This window comes from Cervus elaphus, chromosome X, assembly GCF_910594005.1.
Source record: "Cervus elaphus chromosome X, mCerEla1.1, whole genome shotgun sequence".
Taxonomy (NCBI): domain Eukaryota; kingdom Metazoa; phylum Chordata; class Mammalia; order Artiodactyla; family Cervidae; genus Cervus; species Cervus elaphus.
The window spans coordinates 40,899,488-40,921,892 of record NC_057848.1 but is presented as its reverse complement, the minus strand read 5'-3'; the positions used below and the strand labels follow the sequence as shown (position 1 = coordinate 40,921,892).

At 41.0% G+C, this 22,405-nt stretch overlaps 1 protein-coding gene across 8 annotated transcripts in view; it reads left to right on the top strand.

Annotated features, from left to right (window-relative positions):
* The window catches only part of KLHL13 (kelch like family member 13), a 195,885-nt gene extending 189,560 nt beyond the window's left edge, over positions 1 to 6,325 (top strand). For all 8 annotated transcript variants that reach the window (XM_043895382.1, XM_043895375.1, XM_043895379.1 and 5 more), the window contains 2 exons: positions 1,563 to 1,676; positions 4,735 to 6,325. In XM_043895382.1, coding sequence (XP_043751317.1) covers positions 1,563 to 1,676; positions 4,735 to 5,222 — 602 coding nt within the window. In that variant the 3' untranslated portion in view covers positions 5,223 to 6,325. The remainder of the gene's footprint in view (positions 1 to 1,562; positions 1,677 to 4,734) is intronic.
* The last annotated feature ends 16,080 nt before the right edge of the window (positions 6,326 to 22,405 follow it).

Sequence of the window (22,405 nt, the reverse complement as noted above, 5' to 3'; positions counted from 1 at the left end):
AACAGTATTAGAGCAGTTTTAGCTTGTCATTCATTGTGGCAATAGTCCTCATTTTGGGGAAAGATTTTGTAGGATGTTGCTACCTGATGGAAAGAAAAAAAAAAAAATAGAGTTGGTAAGGGTCCAAGCCCAAAGCAATGAACAAAACTAACAAGAGATTAAAAAAAAAGAAGAAGAATAGTAAAAACCTTTGAAATAAGACTGAAAATTCAAGACTAAAGTAGAAAAGGAAATCAGTAATGGGATATAAGAAGTGGTATAATATAGGTTTTGTTAGAGGAGAAGTAAATAGTTTGTGTAGTGAATTTGATGAAATTATTGAAAAGAGAAAATTAATCTCTTCAATCTGTCTATAGTTTTGCCTGTTCTCACAGTACTATTATTTTTTAAATAGGAAAACTTGTTCAAAGGATGCCTTATCAATTAGGATTGCATTTGGCTGCAAGTAGCCAAGTTTTAGTCCAGTGACTTGATCAAATAGCCCCACTCTGTATCCTCCTGCTTGCATTCCATTGCCTACAAATATGTCATGCCATCGATTCTAGCTTCACAGGACCTGCAGGAACCTGCAGATTTGAATTTTATTTTGAGTTTGGCACAAAGCTTTCCTGAGCAGTGTTGTGGTTCTGTTAGTAAGAAAAAAGCAGGGTTAGTGGAGACAAGCAGTTGGGTTAACAAGTGGCAGCATCTGCAATAAATAGTATAAACTTTTCAAGTCAATCCTAATTTTGTGCTGTTGACCAGAGACCTCCTAACATCCCTATTCTACCTTTTAAAAAAGATTACATTTTCTATCTGTCTGGACTGTCATTGGTTCTAGTCTTGATGTTATAACAGATTGATAGTTAAAAAGTTGAGGTCACTTCTCAAATACTCTGTGTTAAGGATGAAAATTTATTGCTGAGAGGAAGTACCCCTAATAAAAATTGTATTATGCTGCCAGTCATCTTCAAGTTAAGAGCAGTACTGGCCGCAGTGGTAAACTATTGGCTTTAATGTATAACTACTGAAAAATTATTGTCAGTGTCCATTTTGTAGTCTTGATATGAAATAAAGCAATAGGCATCAAAATATATACCAGGCAATGTGCATAATTTCATTATCAACTTAAACTTTTGCTTCATATCTGTTAATCTTTGTTTCCTATATGGTGTGTCATATAGAATCAAAGTGTTTTTCATCCTTGTAATTTTTTTCATCTTTTCTTCCCACATATTTAGAGCAAAGAAATGGGAGAAGTGTCAAATTATAAAGATGTAACAAGATCCTAGAAGAAAAGAAAGTCTAGTGATTTCTGCAGTGACAGAAGTGTGTTATATTATTACATTAAACAGCTAGTCTGATGTAACACGTCTCAATATATTAACGATTCATATTAATTGCAAAATCTCAATAATTAATATTTGACCCCCAAGAGTATCTCATACCTAAATAGAAATATTTCAGTTATGGGGATATTATTATTGTTCCACCTAAGGGAAAAATAATTTATTGCTAAATTTGAAATTATAAATCATATTTTAAAATCCATTCATTCTTCCTTGTTATTTTTTAAACAACAGCTACAGTAGAATGTTACAATCCAAGAACAAATGAATGGACCTACGTTGCCAAAATGAGTGAGCCCCACTATGGCCATGCTGGAACTGTGTATGGAGGTGTAATGTATATATCAGGTAAATAATTGCAAATGCAATTCATATAATACATAGATTTTTAGCTATGTTGCCATCTTTCCATATAGTGTTAATAATCCAGGAAATGGATAATCAAAATATAATTTGTAGGTTTTAGAATGTATTTTTATGTACATTTGTATGTAAATGCCTTTGGTATTTTATAAGTTTATAAGACTAGCAGCCAACCAATTCTACTGTAATACTTAGAAGAAATTGGAAAGCTTTCAGCTTCTCCAACTTGCCTTTCAGCCCCGTTAGTCCATAGTCTTAATACTCTAATAACCACCATTCATAGTCTCTATAACAACCATTTATTCATTTCTATTTAGAATTCAGCTAAACTCCATGAGGAAACACATCATTATATAACATATAAGCTCTACTGTGCATAAAACTTGCTTTCAGTATACATATAATGCATAATAATGTTCATTTTCTCATTTGTGTTAGTCGCTCAGTCGTGTCTGACTCTGTGACCCTATAGGCTGTAGCCCACTAGGCTCCTCTGTCCATGGTATTCTCCAGGCAAGAATACTGGAGTGGGTTGCCATTTCCTTCTCCAGGGGATCTTCCTGACCCAGGAACTGAACCCAGGTCTCCCGCATTGCGGGCACACTCTTTACTGACTGAGCCATGAGGGAAGACCTAATTTAGTGCAACCTATAACATGTTCCTCTTGTCCAAGTATTATATTGGGTTCTACTGTGGTGTCATTGCATAAATAATTCTGTGCTGATTACCTGTATTTTGGCCACATTCACATATATTTTTCTAATAAAAAATTCTGAAAAGACTACAGTTGGCTCAGTGACACTGTGTTACTGTTACAGTGACACTGTGACTCAGTTACTGTGACACAGTAACACAAACTGTTAGTGTTCAAATCATCCTTATGTAGAATGTAGAAACGCGTCCTATTTTAATGTAATGTTCACTTCCAGTATTTAAATTTGGCTCTGTTAGGTTCTTACCATTTGGCCCTGACAGAGTTTACCTCTGACAATTTTCCCTCTTTTGAAGGTCAGCCAGTGCCAAGCCAGCAGCTACATAATTAGAGAACAAAGGCATTAAGGTGATGTTTGTGGTCTGAGTCTCTGAACGCTGCCTTAATGAAATCTGTAATCAAGAAGGATCAGTGAAAGGCCTTTAGTGTGTGATTGGCAGGTTTCTGGTGTGAAATTTATGAGCAAACTATGGGACATCTTATATTGAAAGAGCTTTCCAGGAAATCATATGTTCCGCTAATCAATGATTTACACCATCTACCTATTTTATGTGTGTGGCTGCTATGCTATTATAATGAGAGCTGCAAGTCCTCTGGTGGGAAAAAATGACATTCAAATTGTTCTAGTGGTGCTTTGGCATAACTAGTATACATTGCACAAATGACCTTCCGAGTCAAGAGTAGGCTGGAAACCACAGCTGATTTTCAAACCAAAGAGCACTGTTTTGCTTGCTGGGAACTCAGTTAAGTACAGAAAAGCAGAAAAAAAAAACAAACCAACAACCTAGTGATGGCCATCTGGCCCCCAGATAGTAGAGCTTTGAATGATGTGGCTGTAGCTTAGTTTAGTTTTCTCCCTAATCTGCAGAACACATAGTTTGATATTTTCATTGTACAGACTGATTGAAATATGATCTAAAAATGTTTTGTAGATGATATGGACTCAATAGATCAGCAACAAATCACTGTACATACAAAATTCCAGGTATATTCAGCATTCTAAAACTTTTTTTTTTCCCCAAGAAGCTCATTATTTTATTTACAGTCCCACTGCTTTATATGTACATTTATGGGCTATCCAAAAGCACTATTTTTTAAAAGCAATCCTGGAAATTTTAAATACTCTAAGCAGCTCCTGAAGATCAAGTTGTCAAATTCCTCAGCAAGGACAGCCTTAGGTCATCTTTGCACTTCCAGATAGTTAAGTATTCGGTTGGCAGCAGTCTGTGCTTCCAGCGTCCATCTTTCAGCTGCAAGGATGGTGATACTCATTTCCGCCAAATTCTGCACCATGACATAGTTATCAAGATCTGCACCTGAAATGGCACCTCTCGCGTTGACCTGATTTCACACCACGACATGGTCGGCATGCGTGCTGTACACGGTGAAGCCTTTCCCTTTCACACGCACAAAATCCCCGCATTAGAAATTCCCTGACACACAGTCGATAAACTCAAAAGCCCCCACCCCCATCGCCCCGTCTCCTAGCATGGAAAAGCAGACTCGGGGCCGCTTGGAGCCTCCTGAGGTCTCAACAACGTGGCGGAGGCCAAAGCAGGCCGCTGCCCTCTACGCGTTCAGGTCCCGGGAGCATCTTACCCGGTCCGGTCTCAGCAGCAGCCTCCCCAGACTCAGGGAAGCCGCATGGTCCTGCCCAGCGCCCCGGCCCTCAGAGGCCTGGCTGCGGGACTACCTGAGTCACGCGAAGCTCCAGCAAAGGAACATCCCCGCCGAGAGCCGAGGCCAGAAAACTAATTCTTAAACTTTTTAAGAGAGGACATTACCCATCCTCACCCTAAAGTCTACAAAAACAGTTCTGAATATTCGTATAAGCCTGTATAGTTGCATAACACTTTTGACTTTTCCAAAGCATTGTGATTTATTTCAATTCATAATCAAAATCCTAATGCGAGAACTAGAGTGGCCATTCTTATTTGACAAATGAGGAAGGGAACACCTAGCATTTAAAGAGCAACAGGAATGAATGATGCTTTGTAGTTGGGATTTACTGTAAACCAACTCAAAAAGTGGCCAAAATATATTTTCGTTCTGTAAAGCCTCTAAAATCCTTTGGGTCTCTGTTTGAGAAAGTCATTACAATAATATAAGCTACACTTTTGTTCTTTAAGGAGATGAAAATATTATTTTCTTTATTTTTAATCCAGAGAAAGTAGTTATAGCGGGCAGACATGTATAAGAACACACTTGATAAACTCTAAAATGTCATAATCTGTGGCTAGAAGTTAATTATCTGTGACAGAGAGCCTTCTATTAACTTTTGCATTTTTATATTACTCTGTTTTCCTCCTACCTGTAATTTCCATTCTTTAGGAGGAATTACTCATGACACTTTCCAAAAGGAGCTCATGTGCTTTGACCCTGATACTGACAAATGGATCCAGAAGGCGCCAATGACCACTGTCAGAGGTCTGCATTGCATGTGCACCGTGGGAGAAAGGCTCTACGTCATCGGCGGCAATCACTTCAGAGGAACCAGTGATTATGATGACGTCCTAAGCTGTGAATACTACTCACCGATCCTTGACCAGTGGACCCCAATTGCTGCTATGTTAAGAGGGCAGAGTGATGTTGGGGTTGCTGTCTTTGAAAATAAAATCTACGTGGTTGGTGGGTATTCATGGAATAATCGTTGTATGGTAGAGATCGTGCAGAAATATGATCCAGATAAAGATGAATGGCATAAGGTGTTTGATCTCCCAGAGTCCCTGGGTGGCATCCGAGCTTGCACACTCACGGTTTTTCCACCTGAAGAAACCACACCATCACCTTCTAGAGAGTCCCCTCTTTCTGCACCGTAAGATCGTCCCTGCAACTAAGATGCTGTAGTCCTATCTTTGCAGTGTGCCATGAATTCTCTTCTTTTGCCCCCTCCCCTTAAGTAGTGTATGTTAGGATTATCCTCCAGTAATTGATACAAATATTGGAAAAAAGACATTGATGTTCTTTGTGCTGTTTGTTTGGCTTCGAGTGTTTATAAAGTGGTAATAAACCATTCTGGAAATGTATCCCATAGAAGCTGATATTTAACATACAAGAAAAAAAAAAGTATTGTCTATAAGATGTTTCTTCAGTACTTCTTGATGCTGTGTACTGGGTGTAAGGTATTTGTCATCTTACATTAGAAAAGCCCAATAAACCAAGTTAAAAGGTGGATTATAGTAAATGTGCAACTGTGCTAACTAGGCTTCAAAGTAAAAAGTTTTCCTTTCATCTTTGACTGTGAGATGTTAAAGGGAGGCAGCCAGTTCCAACAGGAGACACCAGACAAAAGGTTGCCAACTCGCATGAGCTACCTGCCTCTTTCCATAAAGTATTTTTGACATATCTGTCAGCCCTCCTGTCTGTGGGGGTGCATTGAAAACACATCAAATTTCTTAGACGCACAGGAGAAATAATCGTTGAAATTCACCAATCTTAATTTAAAAAAAACAGCATGACCCCTCAACTTGTAAACAAGGGTTTGGGGGTTTTTAAGTGTGTATAAATACATACACACATATATGTCAAAAAGGAAATTTTTAAAAATTGGCTAGAATGTCAAATTAATGTGAAAAAAATAAATACTTTTAAATTTCATCCAAAAAGCAGCTTCGGTTAAAATGGGAATTCAGTATACACATACTGAATGCACATATGTAGAATCATACTGAATTTAGGTGGACAAGGGCTAGAAATTTTGAGCAACTAAATTTGTCATTTGACCAGATTTTTCCCCCCAAAACTGTAATCTACACCTTCTCCTTTGCTGTTGAGATAACTTACATATTATATGTATTCTGTATACTCAGTTCATAAGATTATTTAGCACACAATATAGCAGCTTCACCTGATGAGCTGCTTTTGCTCAGTGAATTCAACTTCCATGTTCTATCTTTTTGTTCAATAAAAAACATTTGATGTCGTTTTGGTGTGAGATATTCTATTATTGTCTGATTTGACTTCCTTATATTAAATATCTTTTTTTTTCTTTTTAGTGTGCCAAGATCTAAATGATCAGAACTTAAGAGTACTGAACAGCTTGGATTACTGAATACTAATATCTTTCATTCAAGGAAGAAAGAATTTGACCAGGTCCAGCTTCATTGGTGAAAACTCCTTGTTGGTTGTTTTTGAGGAGTTATTGGGTTAGCCAAAAAGTTCATTCAGTTTTTTCATACCATCTTACAGAAAAGCCCAAATGAAGTTTTTGGCCAACCCAAAATAGTCTGTAATGCAGGAGACCTGGGTTCAGTTCTTGGGTTGAGAAGATCCCCTGGAGAAGGGAAAAGCTACCCACTCCAGACCTGGGTTCAGTTCTTGGGTTGAGAAGATCCCCTGGAGAAGGGAAAAGCTACCCACTCCAGTATTCTGGCCTGAAGAGTTCCATGGACTGTGTAAGGGGTCACAAAGAGTCAGACATGACTGAGCAACTTTCACTTGAAATAGTTTGTAGAAGATGCTCATTGGCCTCTCTCCATCCCCACAGAGTAATATGTCTAAATCACAAAAGCAATGGAATTTCTGAGGTCAATTTCCCTGCTCTTCGAGAAGATCCATCTTGTTTAACAAGAAGAGATCATGTGAAATAACCTAAGATATTTGTTCTCAACCAAGGAGTATAAAGAAAAACTTTTTGTAGGTTATTGTTTGATCATTATGGTAGGGCCATGTGTATGATCTTTCCTACTTCATCTTCAAATGACCAGGTTAAATCTGAGCCAAAAATTTCGAGCTATTTCAGACCAACGAGTATCACCAAAGTTCTTAACCAGTGGGTAATTGGCAGTACCCTGTCACTACCTTTGTCTTGAGTTAATCATAACAAAGAAAACCGTTTTCCCATCAGTGGTACTTTTGAATGTTAGGAGAGGCCTGGTTTGAATGTGAAGACCCTCTTTGGCAGGATTATTCTTTTTTCTAATTAGTTTTCATTAGGGTATAGTTGCTTCATAATGTGTTAGTTTCTACTGTATAGCAAAGTGAATCAGCTATATGTATACATATATCTCCTGTTTTTTGGACTGCCTTTGCATTCAGGTCACCACAGTGCATTAAGTAGAGTTCCCTGTGCTATACAATAGGTTCTCATCAGTTATCTATTTTATACATAGTATCAATAGTGTATGTGTTAATCTCAATCTCCCAATTCCTCCAACCCTACCCCTTTCCCCCTTTGTATTCATACATTTGTTCTCTACGTCTATGTCTCTATTAAGTCGCAGTAACTGGTCACATATTTTCAGTTCTCTGTTTATAGGCAGAATGGATTCAACCATTAGCACAGAGTTAACAACTGCCCAAATGTGGGAGCATTTACAAGACAGACTGAGGTCCCACCAGAGTCCAGTGTGAGTTTTCCTGGTCAGGCAACTCTCCTCTAAGGGTCCTCAGAATCCTCTCCATCCAGTCAGCAGAAGAAGAATGGAGCATTGAAGGCATGAGGGGTGTTGGGTTGAAGGAGGCTTACATCACGTCTACCCGCATTCTGCTGGTCAGAAATCAGTCCTGTGTCCACACAGAAGCCCAAAGGGGACTGGAAAATATCAGACAGCCATATACCCAGAAAGAAGAGGAAATAGGGTCAGTGATTTGTTCCCAGTTTGCCACAGGTAATAACAAAGCACACAGATTCTGTTTGACAGCTTACCTTTTCTGCATCCATGCCATATGTTACTTAGAACAGCAATGCATGTCACACAAGTGCTGTTATTAAACAATTCCAACAGCTGGTAAATTACTACACATTTTCCGTCATAGCAAATTAACTATTTTTCTTTATAAAAAATATCTTCCAGTCTCGGTTGACTTTACAAACATTTCTCACATTTGCCTTTCTTAGGTTCTTGTTTTACTTGAAAAAGGAGTTATTGAGTTATAATGTATTAAATGTTTAATGTTATGTTAATATAATGTATTAAATGTTTAATGTGTTAAATCTCAAAAGGGTCGTCATTTCCCTTCCTGGTCAAGGCTGGTAAAGTGTGGAAGATGAAAGAAAAAAGCTACTTTGCCTATTTCAAGAATTTTAAAAAATTCATCTCATAATCAAGTTTTGTCCTGAAAAGAAAGATGATGACCCTAACCTGTTTCCTCTCTCATGTTACTTTAGGGACTTAACAATATGTAAGTATGTATTGTCTCTTCGGAAGTTGCTAAAATAACTCCCTTTCATGAGCCCCTGAGCTGAGTGCCCCACAAGGCAATTAAGTGGTGTTTTATTTAATTAGCCTATGACATTTTTTTCCATTTCAAGCGCCTTTGTGTATCCCCCTGCCCAAGAATGGTAAGCAGACTTCCTTTACCTTACTATGGAAAAGTTGGCTCTGCCTCTAATTTTATTCTTGGCTATTGTGTGTTTTATTTTCAAGGCATCAGACCTCAGGTTTAGTCCTTTCCATATCAGAGAGCTCTTGGAATATGTGGGCAGCAAAGTAAATGTGAAATAAGTTCACAAGGATTCCAGGAATTTTATTTTAAATGGGTCAAATCATGCAGTATTTTAAAACTCTTGGTAATTATAAATAGGCAAAATAGAGGAAATTGGTAAATACAGGGAAGAAAAAAGTCATTCATCTCCCCCATATCAGTAACTATAGCTAAATGTATTTTGCTTTTACACTATTATTATTTCAAATCAGTATAAATAATTTTGCATAACACAATATATTTTTTGATATATTAATATATCATTTCCTGATATGAAATACATTCTAGAACATCTGTGTATTTTAATTACTGATACAAAATATGTCAATACAGTATTTAGAGTAAGACTTCTAACCCCTGTATTAAGTGAGCCTTAACTACTCAGCAATATATTGGGCTTATATAAGTGTAAAAATATTAAAATATTAATGTGGTCAAATCAGATGTCCATTGAATTAAGTAAAAATGTTGCAGGAAGGGGGACCCCTCCCAGGGCCCGAAACTGGGCTCTTGTCTAACACTCAGAAATGAATTGTCCAAGGAGACACATGTGCTGACAAAGCAAGAGATTTTATTGGGAAAGGGGCACCCGGGCGGAGAGCAGGAGGGTAAGGGAACCCAGGAGGACTACTCTGCCATGGCTTGGGTTTTACAGTGATCAGATTAGTTTCCAGGTCATCTTTAGCCAAACATTCTGACTCAGAGTACTTCTTGGTGGTGCATGCCTTGTTCAGCCAAGATGGATGCCAGTGAGAAGGATTCTGGGAGGTGGTCGGACATGTGGTGTCTCCTTTTGACCTTTCCTGAACTCTTCTGGTTGGTGGTGGCTTATTAGTTCCGTTTTCCTAACCAGGACCTCCTGTCATAAAACAACTCATGCAAATAGTTACTGTGGTGCTGGGCCAGGGTGGGCAGTTTCAGTAAGTGTGCTTCCCCTAACAACGGTGATACTAGATAATGAAAATATTTATTTCATCAGTGAATCTAAGTAATTTGTATAATTCAAATCTCAGAGTAGATATTTCATTCTCTATTTTTTATTAGTATTTTTAAAGTGATTACAGGTTTTTCTATTAAATGGTAGTTTTAGGGATGTATTCATTCTCTATTTAAATTTAGTATTCCTTGCTGTCTTTACTAATCAGCCCAATGCTTCTTCACCTTGCATGTTATTTGGTAATGGGACTATGATAAATGAAGATTGAACTTTAAGAAATGAGAATAGAGGCCACAGCTCTGTCAAAAAAAAGAAAGCAGGAATTATTACAATATTACAGGTTGGCAAACTTTTTCTATAAAAATCAGTAATATTTTAATCTCTGTTGGACCATTGGTCTTTGTCATGACGACTCATCTCTGCTGTTATAGTTGGAAAATGTAAAGAATGTGTCAATGAATGACTGTCAATGTGTTCCAATAAAACTTTAGTTTAGGACACTGAAATTTGAATATCATGTAATAATTACAAAATATTCCTCTCTTTTTGAATTTTTAGCCATTTAAAAAAATAAAGAATATCCTGAACTATTGGACCATAGAATAATAGGCCACATTCCAGACTTGGTCCATGGTCAGGTGTTTGCTGACCTCTGTTTTAGAAGAGCATGTTTCATTATCATTCATTTATTCTTTCAACAGACATTCATTGTGAACCTATTTCATATTAGTCAATGAAGAGTCCTAGGGTCTATAAAGATGAGTAAAACTGAATCCCTACCCTCAAGGAGCTCAGTCTAGTTGGGTAGATCATGCTTACAATGTGGTGTGCCGGAGGCTAGGATGGGTGTGTGAAGAAGCCACATCTGAGCAAATCACATAAATAGATGTTTATAAAATGAATGCCTGGAAATCAACAAAGAAAAGTGTCTGCATTAATAAAATGCAACTTTTCTTGCTACAAAGCTATAAATAAAAGAATATGCATAAGGAAGGGGCAGTCAGTCCTTGAAACCCTAGCTCCTGTCCCCTGGTCAACTGGATCTAATTATCCAAACTACCAATTTGCTGGTTCTGTGCTAGGTAGAGTCACACACAACATGCCCTTTAAAATACTCTGTAACCAGCAAAGTGCAGGACGGGATATTTAACAACATGTCCGGAAAATCTCAGTGTGTCAATATCTTTTCTGCTGCAAGTAACTGAAATCCCCAACTCTAACAATAAGGAAATGTGTTTTCTCAGAGCTGCAAAGCCCACTGGAGGTAAAGGAGGCCCCAGGCACAATGTAATTAGCTCAGTGTTGTCAAACTCCCAGGTTGTTTTTTTTTTCTCTCTCATATCCCCACTCTATTTGCAGTAACATTTGTAAGCACTGTATTTTGCCAGCAGCATTCCTTGTTCACATCCAGAGAGAGAGAAAACCTCTCTCTCAGTCATGGAATTTAAATTCTCTTTAGTCTATTGGAGCCAACTTAGGACATACGATTGCCCGTGGACCTGTTGCTAGGGTAGTGCTGTGTGCATGGATCGGCTTAGATTAACTATCTGATGCAAAATCATTGTTGAGGAATTAACCATAAATAATACTTTCCTCACTTGAGAAGAACAAGAGGGAAACATGGAGAAGGAAATGTAGCTAATTTGATTTTTTTGGTTCCATTTGTTCATAATCAGCCTGGGCTTTTTCTAGATTCATATTTTTCAAGTCTGAGTACAGAAATTTTCAAAGTGTGGTCCAGGCAACCTGGTGTTCCTGAGACTTCTTCATGGAATTCTAGAAGTCAAAACCATTCTCATCATAATACTAAGATCTCATTTGCAAGTATATGGTGACCTTTTCCAGAGATTGAAGGCCAAACAGTGATGCCATTGCTCTGTCAGGTAATTGGATATGAACTTGTATATTCTTGTATTTAAAAACCTCTCATCCTTCGTTTCTAATACAATAAACATTAATAGCTGTAATGCACATAAACACAATCTCTGGTGTCCTCAAAATTTAAAAATATAAAGAAGTTCTGAGACCCAAAAGTTTGAGAACTGCTGAGGTCTAAGATCAATTTTAGAAACATTTTGTACAGAAATGGAATAAAAAATAGAGTACACCCTAGATCACACATTTAAGTATTGTTTTGTGAATTTTTCTTTTGACTATGTATATATGTATATTTAAATATACACATATACATGTATTTCTTTGCATTGATCGCTGAGGAAGGCTTTCTTCTCTCTCCTGGCTATTCTTTGGAACTCTGCATTCAAATGGGAATATCTTTTCTTCTCTCCTTTGCTTTTTGCTTCTCTTCTTTTCACAGCTATTTGTAAGGCCTCCTCAGACAGCCATTTTGCCTTTTTTGCATTTCTTTTCCATGGGGATGGTCTTGATCCCTGTCTCCTGTACAATGTCACGAACCTCCGTTCATAGTTCATCAGGCTCTCTGTCTATCAGATCTAGTCCCTTAAATCTATTTCTCACTTCCACTGTATAGTCATAAGGGATTTGATTTAGGTCATACCTGAATGGTCTAGTGGTTATCCCTACTCTCTTCAGTTTAAGTCTGAATTTGGCAATAAGGAGTTCATGATCTGAGCCACAGTCAGCTCCAGGTCTTATTTTTGCTCACTGTATAGAGCTTCTCCATCTTTGGCTGCAAAGAATATAATCAGTCTGATTTCGGTGTTGACCATCCGGTGATGTCCACCTGTAGAGTCTTCTCTTGTGTTGTTGGGAGAGGGTGTTTGCTATGACCAGTGCGTTCTCTTAGCAAAATGCTATTAGCCTTTGTCCTGCTTCATTCCATACTCCAAGGCCAAATTTGCCTGTTACTCCAGGTGTTTCTTGACTTCCTACTTTTGCATTCCAGGCCCCTATAATGAAAAGGACATCTTTTTTGGGTGTTGGTTCTAAAAGGTCTTGTAGATCTTCATAGAACCATTCAACTTCGGCTTCTTCAGCATTACTGGTTGGGGCATAGGCTTGGATTACCATGATATTGAATGGTTTGCCTTGGAAACGAACAGAGATCATTCTGTCGTTTTTGAGATTGCATCAAAGTACTGCATTTTGGAACTTTTGTTGACCATGATGGCTACTCCATTTCTTCTAATGGATTCCTGCCCACAGTAGTAGATATAATGGTTATCTGAGTCAAATTCACCCATTCCTGTCCATTTTAGTTCACTGATTCCTAGAATGTCGACATTCACTCTTGCCATCTCCTGTTTGACCACTTCCAATTTGCCTTGATTCATGGACCTAACATTCCAGGTTCCTATGCAATATTGCTCTTTAAAGCACTAGACCTTGCTTCTATCACCAGTCCCATCCACAACTGGGTATTTTTGCTTTGGCTCCATCCCTTCATTCTTTCTGGAGTTATTTCTCCACTGATCTCCAGTAGAAATAGAGGAAAACAACAGAATGGGAAAGACTAGAGATCTCTTCAAGAAAATTAGAGATAGCAAGGGAACATTTCATGCAAAGATGGGCTCCATAAAGGACAGAAATGGTATGGACCTAACAGAAGCAGAAGATATTAAGAACAGGTGGCAAGAATACACAGAAGAACTGTACAAAAAAGATCTTCACTACCCAGATAATCACAATGGTATGATCACTCACCTAGAGCCAGACATCCTGGAATGTGAAGTCAAGTGGGCCTTAGAAAGCATCACTACGAACAAAGCTAGTGGATGTGATGGAATTCCAGTTGAGCTATTTCAACTCCTGAAAGATGATGCTGTGAAAGTGCTGCACTCAATATGCCAGCAAATTTGAAAACTCAGAAGTGGCCACAGGACTGGAAAAGGTCCGTTTTCATTCCAATCCCTAAGAAAGGCAATCCCAAAGAATGCTCAAACTACCGCACAATTGCACTACACACTAGTAAAGTAATGCTCAAAATTCTCCAAGCCAGGCTTTAGCAATACATGAACCGAGAACTTCCAGATGTTGAAGCTGGTTTTAGAAAAGGCAGAGGAACCAGAGATCAAATTGCCAGTATCGGCTGGATCATCGAAAAAGCAAGAGAGTTCCAAAAAAAATTTATTTCTGCTTTAGTGACTACGCCAAAGCCTTTGACTGTGTGGATCACAATAAACCGTGGAAAATTCTGAAGGAGATGGGAATACCAGACCACCTGACCTGCCTCTTGAGAAACCTGTATGCAGGTCAGGAAGCAACACTTAGAACTGGACATGGAACAACAGACTGGTTCCAAATAGGAAAAGGAGTACGTCAAGGCTGTATATTGTCACCCTGCTTATTTAACTTATATGCAGAGTACATCATGAGAAACGCTGGGCTGGAAGAAGCACAAGCTGGAATCAAGATTGCCGGGAGAAATATCAATAACCTCAGATATGCAGATGACACCACCCTTATGGCAGAAAGTGAAGAGGAACTAAAAAGCCTCTTGATGAAAGTGAAAGAAGAGAGTGAAAAAGTTGGCTTAAAGCTCAACATTCAGAAAACTAAGATCATGGCATCTGGTCCCATCACTTTATGGCAAATAGATGGGGAAACAGTGGAAACAGTGGCAGACTTTATTTTTGGGGGCTCCAAAATCACTGCAGATGGTGACTGCAGCCATGAAATTAAAAGACACTTGCTCCTTGGAAGGAAAGGTATGACCAACCTAGATAGCATATTAAAAAGCAGAGACATTACTTTGCCAACAAAGGTCCATCTAGTCAAGGCTATGGTTTTTCCAGTGGTCACGTATGGATGTGAGAGTTGGACTGTGAAGAAAGCTGAGCGCCGAAGAATTGATGCTTTTAACCTGTGGTATTGGAGAAGACTCTTGAGAGTCCCTTGGACTGCAAGGAGATCCAACCAGTCCATCCTAAAGGAGATCAGTCCTGGGTGTTCATTGGAAGGACTGATGCTGAAGCTGACACTCCAATACTTTGGCCACCTGATGCGAAGAGTTGACTCATTGGAAAAGACCCTGATGCTGGGAGAGATTGGGGGAAGGAGGAGAAGGGGAAGACAGAGGATGAGATGGCTGGATGGCATCACCGACTCAATGGACATAAGTTTGAGTAAACTCCAGGAGTTTGTGATGGACAGGGAGGCCTGGCGTGCTGCGATTCATGAGGTCACAAAGAGTCAGACACGACTGAGTGACTCAGCTGAACTGAACTGAACTGAACTATACATGTATTTAATCAAAAGAAAAAATTCACCAAACACTACTTGTATGTGTGTGTGTGGTTACAATATAAACAGAATGTTCTAATGTGGACTCCTGCATTATTTGATGTCTTGACACCAAAAAGCGAAGTTCCAAAAGATACATCACTTAAGGTCTTATCTGAAAACCTACCTACTCCCTCAGTGATTAAACCCAGGCAGCCACAACAATGTATAAGTTCTCTCCTAGCCTTGTAGGTTCAGTTCAGTTGCTCAGTCGTGTCCGACTCTTTGGGACCCCATAAACCGCAGCACACCAAGCCTCCCTGCCCATCACAAACTCCCGGAGTCCACCCAAACCCATGTCCATTGAATGGGTGATGCCATCCAGCCATCTCAACTTCTGTTGTCCCTTTCTACTCCTGCCCTCAATCTTTCCCAGCATCAGGGTCTTTTCAAATGAGTCAGCTCTTCGCATCAGGGGGCCAAAGTATTGGAGTTTCAGCTTCAACATCAGTCCTACCAATGAACACCCAGGACTGATCTCCTTTAGGATGGACTGGTTGCATCTCCTTGCAGTCCAGGGGACTCTCAAGAGTCTTCTCCAACACCACAGTTCAAGAGCATCAATCTTTGGCGCCCAGCGTTCTTCACAGTCCAACTCTCACATCCATACATGACCACTGGAAAAACCATAGCCTTGACTAGACAGACCTTTGTTGACAAAGTAATGTCTCTTCTTTTTAATATGCTATCTAGGTTGGTTATAACTTTCCTTCCAAGGAATAAGCATCTTTTAATTTCATGGCTGCAATCATCATCTGCAGTGATTTTGGAGCCAGAAAAATAAAGTCAGCCACTGTTTCCCCGGCTATTTGCCATGAAGTGATGGGACCGGATACCATGATGTTAGTTTTCTGAATGTTGAGCTTTAAGCCAACTTTTTCACTCTCCTCTTTCACTTTCTTTGGAATTCGCAGCAAAATCACATTAGAATAGAGCACATACTCTGAATGGATTGGGTTGGCCAAAAAGTTCTTCTGGGTTTTTCCATATAAAAACCAGAAGGAAGTTTGTGGCCAACCCTATATCATAAGTGGTACACAATCATGGCAGCAACCCATGATTTTGATTTGTCACATAAATCATTTCCTGAATGCCTTTCTATAATAGACATTAATAAATAGGGAAAGCAAAAAGGTCCTCACTGCAAGCCATAGAAACCAAACTCCAACCAGCTCATTCTCAAATAAAAATATTAGACCAGTTATTGGGGCATCCTATACAACCATAGGAAGACCCTAGCTGCCACTGGAACACAGAGAAAACCAGAAGGACTCGAAGGCTGTCAGCACTCTGACTCTGCTTTTCTCTGAGGGCTGGGTTCATTGCTTCCTCCCATGGAGCAGCCTCTCTGACATGGCAGTGACCTGAGAACACCTGCCTTTCCCCCACAATGGAGAAAATCCTTCCCTCTTGCCATCATCAGTTGAAAACTCCTTGGGAAGCACAGAGACAGGACAGGTTTAGATCACTTACCTTTGGATGAATACACGAGGGCCTCAGGACACCAATTTGAGGGCAGGGACTCAATCCCTAGAAAGGGGAACACTCCCAGTAAATGGGGAAATTAATCTGAGTTGAGATGTCCCCCAAATTGATGTCAACAAAAACAAGTTCAGGGACTTCCCTAGTGGTTCAATAATTAAAACTCTGTGCTCCCAGTGCAGGAGACGCAGGTTCAATCCTTGATCAGGGAACTAGATCTCACATGCTGCAACTAAGACCCAGTGCAGGTAAATATATAAATATTTAAAAAATAATAATAAAGTTCAAGCTACACAGAGTAACCCCATTCAGGTCCAGAGAAAAATGAGTGTGTGTGTTTGCCAGTCAAGAGGTCAAATATTTCTCAAAAGCTAACAGAGTTTGTCAGAAGGACTGAGCCCTCCTGAGGTCTCAGGAAGTACCTCTCCATCTGCTATCTTCCACCTCACTGAGGCTTCAGCAGCCCTGCCTGCTTCAGAAAGATCTCACAGGAGGTGGTCAGGGAGGCAGAACTCAGGCTGCTGCCTCTCATTGCCCATCACCTTCACTGTACAGCATCTTGGTGCAGGTAGAGACACAAATGCACAATGACAAAACCTGGCAGGATCTGAGCAAGGATCTCCAAGTGAGTGTTTTGGACTCTATTTTTTTTTTTTTTTTTTAAAAAAAAAGGCAACCTCCAAGCTGTTAAACACCAACAATGTGTGATGAAGTTGCTGTAGCAGACTTTTGGAACTAAGACTGGGAACGTAGCAGCAGGGCACCCAAAAGCGGTCAGCACGTCTGAGCCAGGGACAGATCCTGCTCTCAGGCAAGAAAGAAGAAGCTGAGGCACAGCATGCAAAAGTCAGGAGGCCTAGAGTTGTGTCCTTGGGACCAATTATAGTGACTGGTGGTCAGCACGCTCGGGAAGAGTAGGCTCCGTAGTGACCACAAGAGCTGGTAAAGGTTTGGATATCCTTGACCTCATATCTGGTGTCCCCTTTCTGTCTCTGCTAGAAGCTCTCCCACATTTTCCCCATTCAGTCTTTGATACCCTTGGTAAAAGGGATGATAAGACTCTATCCTGCTAGAGGAATTGTGAAGCTTACAGGGATGGTGTGCATGCATTTGGGAGGCTTCTAGGAAGTGTGTGCTTAGGCCATACAACTCCACCAATTCAGGCTTCCCTGATGGCTCAGATGGTAAAGATATCTGCTTGCATTGCAAGAGATCTGAGCTCAATCCCTGGGTCAGGAATATCCCCTGGAGAAGAGAATGGCTACCCACTCCAGTATTCTTACCTGGGAAATTGAATGGACAGAGGAGCCTAGCGGGCCCTAGTCCATGGAGTCACAAAGAGTCGGACACGACTGAGCCACTAACACTCTGCATTTCTCCACCAACTCGGGGTCCAGAATAAAATGTGTGGGACAGCTGATTCAGGAGTGAGAGGTTTCCAAAGTCATGGCAATGTCAGGTGGCATGGGGGTGGGTGGCCTGTCCAACTGATCCAGTGCCGAGGGCAGGGGTGATCACTGCCAGGAGTGTGTGCTTCCAAAGTCAGGTATTTGAAGTCAGGGAGTTGGCAGGAAGAGCTGAGTCAGGTGCATAGGTTTTGAGGGGGGGCCCACGTGCTGCCTTTTTCCTTGTGTGAACTTTTTTTCCTAATATATATATTTTTTTATTCAAGTATAGTTGACTTGCAATGTTTCAGGTGCACAGCAAGGTGATTCAGTTATACATATACACGTACATTATTTTTGAAATTATTTTTCATTATAAGTTATTAAAAAATATTGACTATAGTTCCCTGTGCCTGAATGAGCTTGGGAAGGGCAAGGTCATCAGGGGGAGGTGTGAGAGAGACACACTAGTTTGCTGTGTCCTCAGTTGTGCCAGGAAGTCTTCAATTTGAGGACTGTTTCCCAGAAATGAAAACTTTTGATTTCACGTTTCATTTTTATTAGTAAAATTTTCAAACATACTGACATGTAGGGAAAATTGTATGATGAACACCTGCAGATCCATTCCTTACGTATAACAGTTACATTCTGTCACATTTGTTGCATCTGATTTTCTGTTAAAGTATTTTAAAGGAAATTCTGGACATTAGGATGTTTCTTCCCTAAGTACCTTGGTGTGGTGCTGTGAGTGCTCAGTTGTGTCTGACTCTTAGTGACCCCATGAACTGTAGCCTGCCAGGCTCCTCTGTCCATGGAATTCTCCAGTATTCTACTGGAATGGGGTGCCATTCGCTTTTCCAGGGGAATCTTCCCAACACAGAGATTGAACCCACATCTGTCTCCTGCATTGGCAGGTGGATTCTTTACCACTGAGCCATCTGGGAAGCCCCAAATACTTCATTACATATATTTAAACCTAAGAGATTTTTTTTCCTTCTTAGCACCAATCCTATTATCCTGGCTAACAAAATTCATAATTTCTTACTCCAGTATCCATGAAAATGTCCACTAAATATTTAAATGTCCCCTTGTTCCCCAACTATCTCTTACTCCTTTGTTGAAGACTGGATAGAAGAGAACAATTCTAGAACACATGCCAGTGAGACAGGAAGGAAGGGGGCCACCAGCCCAGTCCCTGAATATTCTAGATCTCTAGCAAAGGGAGCAGTTGCCATAGACTAATGGCCCAAAAGGGCTAATGATCATCATCAGTGAATATATCTCCAACAATAGGATTTTTCATCAGAGGTTCAGAAGGCTGACATTTTTTTCAGAGCTCTCAGGAGAGAGGCCAGAAGCCTGAGAAGTGGGCCTGGGCCACCTCTGGGTACAAAACTGAGAAAAAGAGAGCTTTTTAAAAAAATTTCTTAAGGTAAGCTAAACTGCTGTAACAAACAGACCGCCAGATGAGAATGGCTCAGAGTCAAGATGTTTACTTTGTACCCACATACCAGGCAAGTCGTGTTCTGGCCCAAGGGTGGCTCTGCTCTATGCGATCACTCAGGAGCCAGCTCTCCCATCTATGACTTCGCAATTAGCCACGATCATCTACAGCTCGGTGAGGGTGAATCGGGGCGGGGGGAGGGAATAACTGAGGACCAAGTGAGAGGGTTTTGGGGCCAGATCTGGTTGTGGTATAGAAATTCCCATACGACTTTCAAAGAGGTTAGGAAACAAAATCTAAGGTTGGATTCAGAAGAAAGAGACAACTGTGGTGAAGCACTAGCAGATGCTGCCACAGCGCAAGAGTCCCATCTCCTTGATTTAAGAGGCAGCTTGTTGCCAGGGAACTGGCAGGATCTCATGCAGGGTCTGTCAGTCATAAAGATCTCACGGGGCTTGAGACTGTGAAGTCAGGGAAGGGACGAGAATAGATTGCTTTTTCAGGTATCAATGAGGGAGCCCCATCTGCTACAACCTCAGACTGCAAGATCAGGGTAGCAGGTGCAGGAGAAACTCATGAATTTTACTCCTACTGCTCAGTCCTGGGGGAGTTCCTAAAGCCCAGTGCCAGAGTCAGAACCTCTGTCCATTCAGTGTGAAACTCTCTTGTCAAGTAGATAATAATTTCCTCTTGTCAAAATACAGGGGGAAACTGAGTCATGAGCTCTGAAGCATGATTTGCTTCTTTTTATGTGTGAGAGAACAACTTTGAACCCAAAGTTATGCACAAGGGTTAGTAGCGAGAAATTGCTTAAAAATGATTGAAACAGGGCCCAGACCCTGTGGACCAGGGTTTCCAATAGGAGGCTCCCAAAGAGGAAACCCCAGTCTCCACCATGGGCTAGGGGAACACAGGAACAGGCTCAAGAGCTAGGCCCAGTGAGCTACTTCTGTGAGACTCTTAGGATTCTGTCATAGGATCGTATTTTCTGACTGCTTTCTGTCCCTCTGCTTTCTAAGGTTCCTCGTGTTTAAGCTCACATTCATTTCCACTTAGCACTGGGCTGATAAATCTTAATGAACTGGGGAAACTTGGCTGATGATACTGATGGTTCTGTGGGGCAGGAGCTGGGAGTGCCTGGGAAGGCAAGGTCCCTGGTGCGGTATGTGTGTGCTCAATTGTGACTGACTCTCGTGATCCCATGGACTGTAGCCTGCCAGGCTCCTCTGTCCATAGGATTCTCTAGGCAAGAATATTGGAGTGGGTTGCCATTTCCTCCTCCAGCAGATCTTCCCAACCCGGGGATTAAACCTGCATCTCTGGTATCTCCTACATTGGCAAGCAGATTCTTTATCAAGAAGTCTAGGGAATTAGACACGTGGCCCTTCAGTGTACAGATGGCAAGGGGCAGAGATGGCCATTGTGGTCTGGTCAGGTCACGTATGTAAGTTTCACAGGGCTCGACAGATATTTATTTATTTATTATTGAATGAAAGAGTCTTTAAATTCTATAGTAGGAATCCAACCATTTTGAGTCCTGAGCCTGGAGGCTGAAGGAGATTCTGAGACCATTGAGGCCAGTGACTCAAAGGATGCCCATTACTATCATCTGAGAAGAAATCTCATGAATGGAGCTCCATCCTGAGAGACCACACAAGGAATATTGTGTTGGGGGCACCTGGGACATGGCTGGCATCCATAGCACTGCCCATTGTCACATCTGGTGGCTGCTCTTTCTCCCCTTTGATACATTTCCTACTTGACCCTCTCTCTATGTGACTTCATAGAAGTGGGCAGATCTGGTTCTTTTCCAGGAGCATATCTGAGTGAGAGAGATCTGAGAGGGGGTCCACGGAAAGGGTGGGGTTCTTTGGAAGGTGAACGAACATCCAATCATCCATCCGAGAGGCGTTCCCAACTTTGTATCCTAGGGAAACACTTGTATGGTCACTGGTTAAGGAGTCAGAGTTTTTTTGTTTTTTATTTTTAAAGATTTTTTGAAGTGGACCATTTTTAGTCTTCATTGAATTTGTTATTTCTGTGTTGCTTCTGTTTCATGTTTTAGTTTTCTGGCCAAGAGGTATGTGGGATCTTAGCTCCCTGACCAGGGATCGAACCCTCACCCCCTGCATTGGAAGGTGAAGTCTTAACCGCTGGACCACCAGGGAAATGAGATGGTAGGGTTTCTATGTGCATATGGGAGAGCTGAGCCCATTGTGGGGGTTGGGCTTAGGACTCTGAAGGCTGTGAGGGAGGAGAGAGAACTGCATGGTGAACACGTTGGGCAGGGTGCCCCCACATCAGCCAGTTACCTCTTTGTGGGGTGAAGCAGAGAGCAGCTCACAGACCAGGTCCTGCATATCCCATGTTCTTGGATATTTTCGAGGGTGGCCATGATAAGATCTGGGCACCCATCTGTCATGGATATCCTAGCCACACCACTCACACCACTGTGTGGATGGCCAGGGGTTCTCTTGTGGTCATCAAAAGTCCAGGAAGGCACCATAGAAAATTAAAATGTCCCAACAGACTCTAAAGGAGGGGGCAATGGGTGTCTTCCAGTGAAGCTACACACTAAGCATTTCATTCACTCACCTGGCATGAAGTTTTCGATCTGCTCTTTTCCTTTATGTAGCAAGCATCCAGGCTCACAGAGACCCAAGAGCCCAGAGAGCCACTTACCTAATGTGCTCAGACTCTAAGTATATGTAGGAAACCAACAGTTGCTTGGCCTGGGGGGCTGGGGGGGTGTTGTGGGGTCAGGGTGGACTGCCCCCACAGACAGAAGACCACAGTGGGTTGTAGAACAATGAGCCCTTCCACTATCCGAATGTCTCTGAAAAATGGCTCTTTGGTTAAGAGTGGACCCAAGTTTATTCCAGGTTTTTTTTTTTTTTTAAAGATTACAGAGTCTTTACTCAACTTTTTTTTATTTATTTTTGGTTGCACTGGGTCTTTGTTGCTGTGCGCAGGATTTCTCTAGTTGCAGCAAGCAGGGGCTACTCTTTAGTTTCGGTGCACGGGCTTCTCACTGCAGTGGCTTCTCTTGTTGCAGAGCGGGGCTCTAGGGTGCCTGGACTTCAGTGGTTGTGGCACATGGGCTCAGTAGTCGAGGTTTCTGGGCTC